This window comes from Marmota flaviventris, chromosome 7, assembly GCF_047511675.1.
Source record: "Marmota flaviventris isolate mMarFla1 chromosome 7, mMarFla1.hap1, whole genome shotgun sequence".
Taxonomy (NCBI): Eukaryota; Metazoa; Chordata; class Mammalia; order Rodentia; family Sciuridae; genus Marmota; species Marmota flaviventris.
In genome coordinates, this window is record NC_092504.1 from 68168206 (window position 1) to 68182541 (window position 14336).

A 14336-nucleotide genomic window follows, 5' to 3' on the forward strand; every position below is an offset into this window, starting at 1 on the left:
TTTATCATTGTCAGCTTTGATAGATTCAAGATAATGCATCATAATTTATTTAAGTTATTATGTGATGTTTAAACACTTAGGTTATGTTCTGGTTATTTTTTTATTATGAATAACAATATCTTGAACTACTCAAGTATAAGTTCTAATTTCATATATAAGATTATTTTCTTAGAATAGATTTCCAAAGTGAAAACAGCATTCATTGGTATAATCCATAAGTACCAGAGTTCACTCAGCATTTCCAGATCTGAACTTCATTCCTTCCCACAGCCATCCTGTGTAAATCTGTGTTCCTTCCCAAACCTTGTTTGGTGTCGTTGCATGTTCCTGCCTTCCCTTGGCCCTCCAGCTTCCTCAACAGTTAAATCCAGTTTGTTCCAGTTCCTCGAGGTGTCCTGTATCTCTTCCTCCATTCCTCTGCTACCGTCCTGTTAGATGCTCATTCATGTGTAGTGCAATCACGTCCTCTGACCTGTGTACTCTTGCCACCTCCTTTGTCCCAGATCCTCACATCTGTTCCTGTTATTCCACTTGAGCTGTTTTCTAGTGCTTTTCCACCAGGCTCCTGTTCTCCCCTCATCCTCACCTTCATGTTCCAGCACCTTGAGCAACTTGTAGTTTCCTTATCAAGTGACTGCACATTCCCCTCCTTTGGCCCAGCCCACCACCACCCCTTGCTACAGGTTTGTGGGCCTGTACATACACACATTTGACTCCTTCCACATGGTAGTGTAATTGAGTGCTTCCTCCCTGCTAGACTATAACTCTCTGAGAATGATGCCCTGTGTTATTTCTGAGTCCTTAGTAACTGTAAAGTAGTCAATGAAGTATTGGTTGTTGTTTTTAAGACTCTTAACAAATTAATTGGATCAACAGAATTCTACCAGTGAACATTGATTGCTACCAGTACCAATTTCTGCATAAATGGGTCATAAATGGGTCATAATAACTCCACCTTGAATAATACTTATATTTTAAGGATTTTTTACTCTAATGTTTTGAATTCCCTCTATTCTGTTTTCCCAGAAGTTCCATATTAATTCTCCCTGCCAACTGTAGTTGATGATCATATCATATAAATATATGTGTGCTGTTTTAAAATACTTTTCTTTTCTCAGTAAAATACTACATATAGTGCAAATGGTTGTTCTCAAGTAAATATGTTCATAGAAATTGCATCAGTGCATTTGATATTTTAAAAGTTCTTTGGTTCTATCAATAGCATGGCTTTGCTACTTTATCTTAATATTGAGCATTGTCCCCATTCTGTGATTATTTTTTTAAGAAGTAATCCTGGAACTTCTGATGTTATATACAAAGGTTATTTGAAGAACAATTTAATTGTCCTCTTTTCTTTATATTCTAATACATTTAACAACTTTCTTCTAAAAGTACTCTTTATACTAGTTAGTATAATGTTATTTCTATCTTATAGCTATGAGTTGACACATTTACATTTACTTTACTTTCAAATAATATGTTTAAAATTTTTTTCCATTTTGAAAGGTGAAAAAGTATATTGAAATTAAAACAAATTTTTAAAAAATCACCCCAACCCTATCATCTACTGCCCAAACCTAGTTAACACAGATACTTCCTTTCATCTTTTTTTTTTTCTTTTAATTTGTGCTTTTAAAGCCATGGTTGTAACTAGTTGTGCTCTCTCATGTGTTCAGTTTAGAACAACCAATTAAAAAAAAAAAGAATATTCTAAACAGTGAGTTTGGTAAAACTAATTTGTGAAGATATTAAAAAGAAGTCCCAGAGTATATCCTCAGACTGAGTTTGGTAAGCTTTTTTTCTGAGAGGGACCAGATAGTAATATTTATGCTTTAGGAAGTTGCATATCGTTTATAACATAATATTTGACTTTATAAAAAACTCTTTAAACTTAAAAGTTTATTCTTAGCTAAAGATCTGTGCAAACAAAAAACCTTGAGTGTTCTCTCTAGAGGTTGATAAGAGTTCTGCTGCATTCACAAAGATTTTAATCTCTCGGTTTATAAGCGTTCAACTTGCCATTAGTCCTCTGAGTCTCGGAATTGATCTAAGCAAAGTCCTAATAAATATGATGTGAAAATTTGAGGAATTGCCCTCACCAAGATCTGTGATATAGCAGTTTAAATAGAACATCAAAAATTGATAAACATATTTACTAGGCATGCATTTAGGACACTACCAACAGAACTGCATGAGCTCTGTTGGCAGGCCATAGTGTGCAGATGTAGAAGGCTGCTGATAATTTGCTATGGTACACAGCACAGCTCTGATGAGGAGAATTGTTGCTGGCCACCAGAGACCTGGCTCAGCAGTGAGAATAAAAAGACCATTCCCATTTCTTGGATGACTGGGTAGAAGATGTTTTAACTATTTGTCCTGATGATATCTTTATTCTTTGTTAAGTATACCAGATGTATGGTTAAAGATAAATATGTACAAGCAGATTTTCATGCGTGATCATTTTTCTAGGGTAACTTAAGAAACAAAAATGAGAAAATTGGACAAAAAGATTGTCTATCTTGGTAGGAACAGTCTAAAGAAATGAAGTAGTAACAATGGAAGTAGTCTGATCATCCAGACTATATCCCTCAAACTTTAAACTCCAAGGTCACCCCCTACCTGGGGGCAGATGTCTCAAACCTTTTTGAATAAAACATCATTTTACTTACCTTTTAGGCCATCACTTGATCTTAGAGACATTGAATATTGAATTGTCTTTTACATGAATTAAAAAATTTATAGATTAAAAATTTCTAAAACACATATGATCAAACACAAATGTAAACCTTGAGAAATATAGTATTCTCTCTTGGTTTCAGGTTCTGGGCATCCAAGTAAAATGCTTCCATGAAATCATCACTATAGGTTACAGAGTCTATCATTCTTATGATCTTCCATGGTTCAGAACACTGAGTTGGTAAGTAAAATCTGTTTCCAGTTTGAAAATCTGATTCTTTTCTAAAGTTTATAAAAGCAACATCCTGATAAGTCATTGTCCACTCAGTTTATGTTATAGATTGATTTTGGAGAAAGGTAAATAAAACGAATGTAATACAGTTTTGACAAGAAGAAAATCACCTGTTTTATCACAACACAACTTTTTTCATAGCTCATATTTCAATCTTTGTAGAGACATGTAATTTATAATAATTATAGACACCTTTCTTTTTTTTCCTTAACATTGTATCATACATTTTTATATCTTTTAGGATCATAATTTTATCAAAATGTTTACTCATAATCTTTTACTTTATTTGTCCTCAGTTGAAAAGAATACAAAATATTTTATATACACAAATGTATGTAAAATCAGAAAAAAATCATTGGATGATTTCAGCATTTAAATGTTTACTCATAGCTATCAAGACCTTGACCAGGAGATATGATATCATAAGAGTTTATATTTAACCTAAGTGGTCATGCCTTTTAGCATAGTTGTTTCATTAGTATCAGCCAAGGAACCTATCATCTTTGGGGTTTAGAGTAGTGAAAACAGTTTCTTGATTTTGGTGATAGCTGATTTTCCTCCTAGAAGTTTTCTTTGTGAGTAATGGCAGATGTAAGGGAAATGTTAGGTGGGTAAAGTAATTAGAGAACAATTAAATGTTACATCATGCAGTACTACTAAGTATGGGAAAAGAAGAGATGAATCAGGATGGGCTCCAGTGATTATAGAAGGCTTAATAAAATAAAAGAGAGATTAACTGACCCTGAAATAAAAACAAGCTTTGGATGAGAAGAGTACCCTGGGTTGGAGAAGCAGGACCCATCAGGGTCTAGGTATGGCGTGTACTACAGATGGTGTTACATTGGTGACCTTCCTGAGCAGAGGTATTTATTGGGGAATAATGGGCAAAAAATTGGATTGGTGGGCTAGGTTAGGCCTTGATAGCCTTATAGAGGAGTCGAAGCCATATCACAGGATAACTGAAGAAGGTAATGCAGTTGATGGGGAAAAGAATACTTGTCCATTACTTTGGGAACAGTGGGGTATCATTCCATCTGTGAGAACCTGAGAGAATCCACTCCTTTTTTCTTGGACTGTTCTCTAGCCAGCTAGGACTTTTCCTTCCAGAGCAGGAGGCACAGAGGAACTATCTAAGGCAGTATTTGTCAGCCTTTTTCTGAGCTTACCCTCTGTCTGAGGGAGGGGACACACTAGAGGAGGGACAGATGATTTATGAAGTTTTTAAAAGTTTCTCCTAGAGAATTAGACCAGAAACTAGGGGAAAAAACAGAGTCAACTACTTTCTCAGCAGGACCTCTAAAGCTCAGGAAATAATGCCAAGAGTTAATAAATGGGATGGCATCAAATTAAAAAGCTTCTGCACAGCAGAAGAAACAATTAGGAATGTGAAGAGGATCCTACAAAATGGGAAAAAATCTTTGCTAGCTATTCTCTGACAGAGGATTAATATCTAAAATATATGAAGAGCTAAAAAACCCCCTTCATACCAAAAAATCAAATAACCAACAAATAAATGGGTACACGAATTAAAAAGATGCTTCTCAAAAGAATAAATACCAGTGGCCAACAAGTACATGAAAAAAATGTTCAACATCATTAGCAATTAGGAAAATGCAAATCACTACATTGAGATTTCATCTCATACCAGTCAGAATGGCAGTCATCAAGAATACAAATAATAACAAACACTAGCAAGGATGTGAGGAAAAAGGAACACTTTTACATTGTTGTAGTAGTACAACTACTATGGAAATCAGTATGGAGGTTCCTCAAAAGATTAGGCATGGAACTATGGTATGACCCAACTATAGCACTCTTTGGTATTTATCATACAGAATTAAAGTCATCATACTACAGTGATACATGCATACTCATGTTTATAGCAGCAAAATTCACAATAGCCAAATTGTAGAACCAGTTTAGGTGTGCATCAATGGATGAGTGGATAAAGAAAATGTGGTGTATATATACACAATGGAATTTTATTCTAACATAATTAAAAATGAGATTATGTCATTTGCAGGAAAATGGATGGACCTAGAGACTATAATGTTGAGCAAAAAAAGCCAAACTCAGAAGTTATGTTTTTTCTCATATGCAGAAGCTAGAGAAGAAAAAGGAAAAGAAAGGTGGGGGTGGAGCTCCTAAAACTCAAGGGGAAGATCAGTAGGGGAAAAGGACCAAGCAGTGAGATGGGGAGGGAGCCGGGAAATACTGGGAAATAAATGATACTGGCCAAATTATATTGTTATATCGTGTATTGTATACATGTACAGATATGTAACAACAAATTCCATCAGTATCTACAACTGTAATGCACCAATTTAAAAATGTAGGGGCTGGGCTGAGCAGCACGCACCTGTAATCCCAGTAGCTCCAGAGGCTGAGAAAGCTGGATCATGATTACAAAGCCAGTGCCCCTGGGTTCAATCCTTGTTACAAAAAGAACAAGAAAAAAAATGTGGGGAGAAAAATCTTTCTTCTAGAGAGTTTTACCTGCCATTAGGTCCTTTTGCCCAATTTCCCTTTATCTGAGCATTGAGAAGAGCAGAGAAAGATGCCAATATTGTGTGCAAGACAGTGGGAGAAAGTTAGACTAACTCTTCTTCCTTTCTCAATCTTCTTAGAGCAGGTGGGGATGTGTCCTGATGGTTACTATTACAAAGCACTAAACTGTACTTTGAGTACTTGGGAGTTAATTTTCAGTGTGTATGTTGTATTTTCTGTATTGTTTTCTCTGGCATTATAGTTTGGGTTAAAGACATGAACTCTATTCAGTAGATAGTTGTTGACTGATTTTGAATTGGTCTTCTGAATTTGGTTTTGTATCATCAAAATGTAGAGAATTATTCAATTGAGGGGGGGAAAGGCTTCAAATATTTAAAGGAGTTAATTGTTTTTAAATTGTAGGTACTTTCTATTGTGTGTAAACTACTTTTTCTATGGAGAGACTGTGGCTGATTATTTTGCTACATTTGTTCAAAGAGAAGAACAGCTTCAGTTCCTCATTCGCTACCACAGATTTATATCATTTGCCCTCTATCTGGCAGGTAAGTTGAGGAATTATTCTGTGTCAATATGTAACTAGTATATTTCCCATGTTTATTTTTACTTACACTATTTAAATACATAATATACTTTATTTGTTACATTTTGTTCCAGTCTCTCTTTTTAAATATTTCTCATGTGTAAAGCTATTTCTTTTATTATGGTCTTAAATAGCATTTACTCCCTAATAGTGGTTTTTAAAAAGTACTAGATTAATAGTACTTTTAATTTTCTTTGAAAATTATAGTAAAGAAACTTTAGAATGCACAGTAATTATTAATCAAATAAAATTTACAAGGAAACTTTTGTATATGTGTGTGTATAAATGTGTATTTCTCTAACACACATATAGAGAGAATATATAGGAAATAGAGCTTTCGTATAGAATTCATTAGAGTCATTAGTTTTCCCAACATAGTTACTGTATATGTATATGTTTATTTAGTGTGCTATACCACGTTTTTATTTTATATATTTTATAAAAGTTATATATTAAGTTAGAATTAACATATTTCTTTTCCATAAAATTTTACCAATCATAAAAGTCAAGACTCCTAATATAAATCCTAGCTGTAGCACTTACTAGTCAAGTAAACATTGGGAAATTTAATTTTCTTCAGGTCTCACTTTTTTTTTTTTTTTTTTTTTTTTTGGTGGTGCTAGGGATTGAACTCAGGGCATTCGGCTTTGTGCATGCAAGGCAAGCACTCTACCAACTGAGCTATATCCCCAGCTTCATGTCTTAATTTCTTTGTAGAGTTTATAGAACAGTACCTGGAACTACAAGTATTTTTTACTATTACAATTATTTTTACTTTGAAAGAAGAAAATGAATTTTATTTGTAAATTTTCATCTTAGTTATTAATAGTTATTGCTTTAGCACCTAGAAATTTCTCAGTAAATCAATTTTTTTACTGTTAGTACAGTTTTGGAAATCTAATACAGCGTAGTGATTCCTTTCCATTTTTCATGAAGCTGAAAATCTACAGAGCATGTGAGTAGTGTGTCCAGTCCTTTAGTTTGTCATTTTATTCAGTAGTTATGATGATGATGTTCTTCATGGTGCTCCTACTTGAAGAAAGTCCTCTTTGGTTCCTTGGCCTTCTCATTCTAGAACATGAAACACAATCTGAAATGATAATGGTAATTTTCAGAGACTTGAGAGGGTTTTTTTTTTTGTTTGTTTGTTTGTTTGTTTTGGGGGGATGGGATGCTACATTTTCTGAAGGATTTTCTTCCTTTTACATCAATTATTTTTTACAATCCAGTTTTCTGATTCTATTCCTTTATTTTGAAAATCATTACTAATGTGTTTGTAGAAAATAAAGTCTTAACAGGTATTAACATATTTCTTTTCTTTTAAGAGTAAAGGAAGGTATTTATTTGAAAGTAGTTGGTCTGCCTGCTTTAAATTCTGGTCAGTTTGAATGTTCCAATCATGAAGAGATTTTGGTAATACCAGGTTAAAGGATCATACTAAAATTTTGTGGAGTAAAACATTGACTCTGATTCTGTGTTTGTCAAAGCACATTTGTGGCACTATTTCCTGAGAAAGACTCTAGGTATTTTCTCTCATTTACCAAACTAACAATCTTGATTTTTCTTTTTTTATTTCTCCTCCTCTTCCTCCTCCTCCTTCTCCTTCTTTCTCCTCCTTCTCCTCCTCCTTCCTCCTCCTCCTCCTCCTTCTCCGCCTCCTTCCTCCTCCTCCTCCTCCTTCCTCTTCTTCATGTGGTGCTGGTGACTGAGCCTGTGCACGCTTGGCCATAGTTCTACCATTAAGCTATACCTCCAGACCACTGATTTACTTTTTAAAATATAAGGAAGATTCTGCATAGATTATGTCCTAATTACAGGAGAGAAGAAAATAATGTCTTCTCAATTTGTATTTAGACTAACAACACTGCTTTTCTGGCATTTTTCAGTTTTTAGCACTAATATTAGCCAGAGAAATATGCACAGTGGCTTCTGTTCTTTTTTTTTTTTTTTTTTAGGGATTGAACTCAGAGCCTCACAACATGTAGGCAAATGCTCTACTACTAAGCCACATTCCTCGCCAGACTTCTGTTATAGAACCTAATAATTATTTTATTTCCTGTGATTATTCTTATAATTACTTATTAATAATTATGATTAATTAAAATATAAAGCATTTATATTACATATATCAGCTTTAAAAATCAATTTCAAAGATTTATAATTTATAATACAAGCACCACATTCTAGATTTTTCCCATTTTTCTAGGTATTAGGTCTACCTCTTAATTCATCTTAGAAATTATCTGTTGACTTCTTATTAAAACATGGCTCACTTCTCCATATTCAGTTGTTTTTAGTTGTTGTTTGCATTATTAAATGGCTACCTAAAATGTTATTTCCTATAGAATCAAATAGTATCTATGATTACATTTCCATTCTTGTTTTCCCTATCCTGAATAACTGCCTTACTCTATCTTTTAAACATAGGTAAATTTTGGAGTAGAGATGCTTAATTTTTCCTTCAGGTCTTTTCCGTGTTTGTTGGTAATTTTTTTTTTTTTTTTTCAAATGTTTGCACAGATCAGATAGTCTGTCAATTCCCTTTGTCTCTGGAGACCTCTGAGTGGCTGTTCCCTGTAGACAGGCTGCTTGCAGGCCTATCACCCAGCTGCCCTTGTGATTTAGGTCCCTATTTTTGTTCTTTGTCTTCTACTTTTTTGGATATCACCCTCACTTTGTTGAAGCATAGCCTCAAAAAGTTTCCTGTGAAATGATGCATAACAGATGAATGTTTCTGTTCATACATTTCTAAAAATACCTTTAGTCTATTCTCATAGTTGCTTGCTTTGGCCAGAGCTTTGCACCTATTGTTAGGCTTTTACTTAGCACTCCAGCTCAGAAGCCGAGGCCTCACTCTTGCCCACCACCGAGCCTTTCAGTTTCTCTAGAAAATACCTTTAGTCACCCCTGGTACCTCATTTCTGCTGAAAGTTACCCATGTCTTACAGTTTCCAAATTTGCAGGCATTCTTTTTTTTTTTCAATTCTCCTTGGCATGTCTTCAATTCTCTTTGTTCTCGCCAGTTTTTTTCTTAATTTCTTTAAATGTTGTTTTAGTGGTATGCCAGGATAGAATAGATTCTACTTGCTCAAAACAGAAACCTTTACCTAGTTCTTTCATTTTTCTCTTGGCTTAAAACAATTTATTAGTTTCTCTCATAGTCCTGTGAATTAACAGGGCTTAAACAGATAATTTCTAACTCAAAGCCTCTCATGATTGCCCTAAGAGGGAGGCTGTTGCTAAAGTCTTTTTAAGTCTTGAGTTGGCTAGATATTCAAGGTGCAAATTAGTGCTGGCTATTCATTAGAGTGACCTTTCCCTCGGGAGTGGATATTAGAGTACATTGGTGGGTTCTGAATGGGGAGCATGACGAGACTTCTACTCGCTTTTTGTGAAACTAGTTTTAAAAAGTGAAAACATAATATACACCCATACTAAAAAAAATTCAGACTAAAACGTAGTATTCTGTGAAACCATCTTCCTACCTCAGAGCCTTACTTACTCTCTCCAGGGGCTTACTACAGTTATTTCAGAAATCTCCCAAGTATTTAAGTTTACATGCTCCTAGCTCCCTTTACCTCTCAGTCCTTTTTATCTTGCTGTGCTTGGGATTGAACCCAGAGCCTTGTGCACGCTAGGCAAGCACTCAACCACTGCCTAGCTCTTATTATTTTATTTTGAGACAGATTTTGAGTTGCCCATGTTGGCCTCTAATTTGTGATCCTCTTCCTCAGCCTCCCTAGTAACTAGGATTACAGGCACGTGCCACCATGCCCACTCCTTACCCATTGCCTTATACAAATAAGAGCAGACTATTCTCTACTTATGTTTTCCACCTAATATAGCACATAGTTGTTTTTATATCGACACCTCTAAATTGATCTCATTTTTTCCATATCTATAGTTACATCTATGTTGCTGTACAGCGATATTTGATTGGCAGAATGTCAGCATATAAGGTGACTACTATTCCCTTGGCTTACTTCCCCTTGGTGGTTTGCTATAACTTCTCAATTGAGTGGGGACAGATAAGTGAAATTTATTTTCTTTGTTGTTTCTGCTAATACATTTTACATATCCCTTCCCAACCAACCCCTTTTTAGTTGTTTTTGTTTCATACATTAAACCTTTGGACTCATAAAATAAAAATCAGTGTGTTTTTTTTTTTTTTTTAACAATATAGTGATTTCTGCCTTGGTTTCACTTTTGCAAATGGTGTTTTAAGCTCATTAAAAGTCATCAGTCATTCTTTCAACATACATTTGAGTGCTCCCCCCAAATGCTGGATAGAGTGTCGAAGTGTTAAGGATATAAGGAGAAAAAATGTGGATAATGTACCTTCCAGAGTCTTAGAGCTGTTAATTGTGTCTCCCAGTGCATTGCTGAAACACGAACAAGGATCAGTGGGTTTATGAAGAAAGGGAAGAGAAATGGCAGGTGCATGAAAAGTAGAGGATATGCAGGTCTCTGTCCAGTTACTGGTTGGGAAGGGCATTTGGGAGGAGCAGCCAGCTAGCTGTGCCAGCCATAGGGCTTGGCAGGGGGTGTTCTGGGTCTGTAGCAGGCATTAGAAACTGGAAAGATAGGCAAGATCCATATTTTGAGAAGATTTGTATGTCATGGGTAGGGTTTGGACTGTATCCCTGGAATTCCACTGGAGGATTTTATACTAAAAGAAGATATAATGAGATTGTGCTTATATAAGGGGATTGGAGACATTAGCAGTGAGACTAGGTAGGAAACTGCTGCTGAAATTCATACTAAAGAGAGTAAGAGCTAGAATCCTTAAGGTTTGTAATTACTACTAAAAAGGGTTATGAATAAAAAAAATAAAGATACTGTAGTTGATCTTAGAACCCACCAGTTATTTTATGACAATTTATGAAAAATTATATTTTGTATCCCTGATTACTCATTTTATTGAAATAATTATATATTCATCTGCAGTTATAAAAACTGATAGTTCCCTTTTATGTTTTTCCCAGTCTCCACCAGTTGTAATGTTTTGCAAAACTCTATTATCACATAGGAAATTGATATTAGTACAATCCTACAAATGTTACTCTTAAAATGCACCCTTATAGTAAACTAGGAGATACTGAGTAAGATGATGAAACTTCTAATACAAAATAAACATAGAATTCTATATCTATTATTGTTTCAAGCATGGCCTAAATATGGCCTATTGAACTATAAATACCAGCTGTGTGACTTCTGTTTGTTTTATTCCCAGGGTTCAATGCAGGGTCTGGCATTTAGATTCCCAGTACATATCTGTTGGATAAATGTTAAAAGGCTGAGAATGTGCAGGGTACACACAGTGCTTTTTAGTGATATTTTCTTACCATCAGTGTTTTATTTGTGGTTTTGAGTTGGTTGGCAGCATTATGAGCTTGGTCTAGCAAATGAAGTTAGACTTTAAAACATAAGTGAAGAGGTAGAGTGCTATATTGAGATATTTGTACCTTTCACTAATACTGTGTAAATCTTTGGAAGTTGGTTAAATAATATTCCAAAGGCCCTGTCAGAATTTTTAGTTTTATTATAGTGATAAAATGACTTTGAAAAGTTTAGGTCTTTACAGAATTTAAAAGCAGAGATAGCCCGTCCTATTCCATTGATGTTAAATTTTATTGAAATGTGATGTAGATATCTCTGGGCCTGACCCCCTCATCAAATTAAATGACTTATTTCCTATCATTCAAGATGACTCACTCTCTAGAACCTGGAGGTCATTCTGACATTTAGATAATTTTGTCATAAAGTGAATTTGATAGATTTCAAAAAAAAAACAAACCATTGAGACTGAAACTATTTAGACAAAAAAATTGCTTTAAAGACTAGATACATATAAAAAAGAATTTTACATCAGTTTGGTGATTTGGATTTGGGGCTTTTTAGAAACTAGAGCAGCCATATGTTTAGCAGTGATGGGTAAATGGACTTAATGGGTTTGACCCTTAATATCACCACCTTAGTATCTGTTTAGCCAAGTAGAGTGACACACATATTGTATTTAATAAATACTTTATTGGGCTTGGGATGTATGTAGCTTGGTGGTAGAACACACCAGCATGCACAAGACCCTGGATTTTATCCCCAGTGCCACAAAAAGAAAAAAAACAAGATTTCCCTTAATCTCGGCTGATATGATTAATTGATTTGTATGAAAATTTCTTGCATATTTATTTAAATTTGTTTGTAAACAGCTCGATTGTAGTTTAGTGTCTGAATAAAGGCCTACATAATACAGCATGCTTTTGCATTTATTTAATATGATGTTAGAAATTTTTGGAGTTTTGATTGTTTAGTGATTGGAATGAAAAATGTAGCCAAGTAAAAAATGAGGGAAGAGTTAGTGAGCTCCACTATTCATACCTGGGTTCATCTTAATGGCTATTAAAAAAAAAAAAAAAAACTTTATTTTTTCTTGGTATTTTTGTCTTTTCAACTAGACTTTGAACTCTTGAATACTAATACCTATCTTATTTATTTATTTATTTATTTATTTATTTATATCTGTGTCTGGCATATCATAAATCCTCAGTAATTTTTTTTTTATTGTTTGTCTATTTTTCTGAAATTTCCTCAGCCTCATCTTTTGGACTTCTCAGTGCTTCATTTTTTCTGCCCACTTTCTTAATAAATCTCATTCTCTTTTGTTGTCCTTTGAATACACTTCTCTGTAGTCTATTAGACAATTGGCTCTTCCATAACCACCTGAGGAAATCCTTGATACTGGGCAATAGGATGTACACAATAGATTGTTGCAGACAATACCAGGCACAGTATTGTGTTCATGAGTGATGATCAGTAAGTGTAGTTAAACATGATTATGCATTCAGAACTATATATCAGGAAGCCCTTCCAATGAACACTTTTTAAATAAGATCTGTAATTTTAATTGGAAAAACAGCCATATAAATATCCTTTGCTAATTAGGGAAAAAATAAGACTGGACCTAAATGTATAAAATATTCTTTCCATAGATTTATTGAAATGCAACATACATAGGCATTTTTTATATTTAAAATAAAATGTTCACATGGCCATATGGTTACAAATGAAAATTATGAAGTTCATATATTCATTTAAAAATTTTATTTGTTCTTTTTAGTTATATATGACAGTAGAATCTATTTTGATATATTTATACAAACATGGAATATATCTTGTTCTAACTAAGATCCTAGTCCTGTGGGTGTGCACAATGTTGAAATACACTGGTGTATTCACATATGTACACAGGAAAGTTAGATCAGATTCATTCCATTGTCTTTCCTATTCCTGTCCACCCTCCCTTCCCTTCATTCCCTTTCATCTATTCCACTGAACTTCGGTTCTTCCTTCCCACACCCCTTGTTGTGTGTTAGCATCCACATATCAGAGAGAACATTTGACCTTTGATTTTTTTTGGAATTGGCTTATTTCACTTAGCATAGTAGTCTCCAAATTCATCCATTTGCTGATTAATGTCATAAAGTTCTTCTTCTTTATGACTAATATTCCATTGTGTGTATGTTGTATGTATGTGTGTGTGTGTGTGTGTGTGTGTGTGTATTAATACTGTTCTTAGAGTCCAGTATTAAATCCCAGTAAAATCCCTCTTTTCACCCACCTCACTGAGAAACTATTTATCCACTTTCCTTGACTCATGCCATGGAGCAGCTTGGAAAGCAGCCAACTCTACACCTATTCTTCCTCATCCTCCCTCCTTTTTTCCCTTTAGAACCAGTTAAATAGATCAACTTTCAGCTTTCTCATCCTCAAAACCTCAGTGATGGTGGCCAGCAGGCAACTGATACACAGTGAGAATGAGCAGATACACCATATCTATTTCTTTTGGGAGTTGGAGCGGCAAAAGCATGTTTTTTTTTAAAGTAATATTTAGCTTTAGATATGCTACGGAAACTTTATACATCCTTATTTTAAATCAAAAAAGTGTATGATCTTCATGTATACAGTAGTCAACTAATTATATCCTGGGTCAAGTAAGAGTGAGTTTCCAAGACTGTTTTAGGTAAAGTGTCCATTAGGAAAATATTGAATGATTCTGTTGGTGATTTTGTTGGAAGAAATGCTTAAGGGTAAAAAAGGCCATATGTTGTAGAGTTGTATTTGTGAGGAGATAATTCACATTTGATGATATTGAGAAACTCCCAGGGCTGTCCTGGGAGAGTTAGGGGGTCTGTTGGACAGCAAAGGAGGTTCCAGCAGCACGTCCCATGTCTCTGCTTTTCCCTTTCCCCATCAGCCTTTGCACCAAGTCCAGTCTACATC

General features: G+C 34.6%; 1 protein-coding gene across 1 annotated transcript in view; it reads left to right on the forward strand.

Moving 5' to 3' along the window:
* Cds1 (CDP-diacylglycerol synthase 1) overlaps positions 1-14336 on the forward strand; it is a 64049-nt gene that overhangs the window by 31813 nt on the left and 17900 nt on the right. Inside the window, exons 4-5 of the mRNA XM_027939815.3 lie at positions 2820-2917; positions 5879-6018. Coding sequence (XP_027795616.2) covers positions 2820-2917; positions 5879-6018 — 238 coding nt within the window. The remainder of the gene's footprint in view (positions 1-2819; positions 2918-5878; positions 6019-14336) is intronic.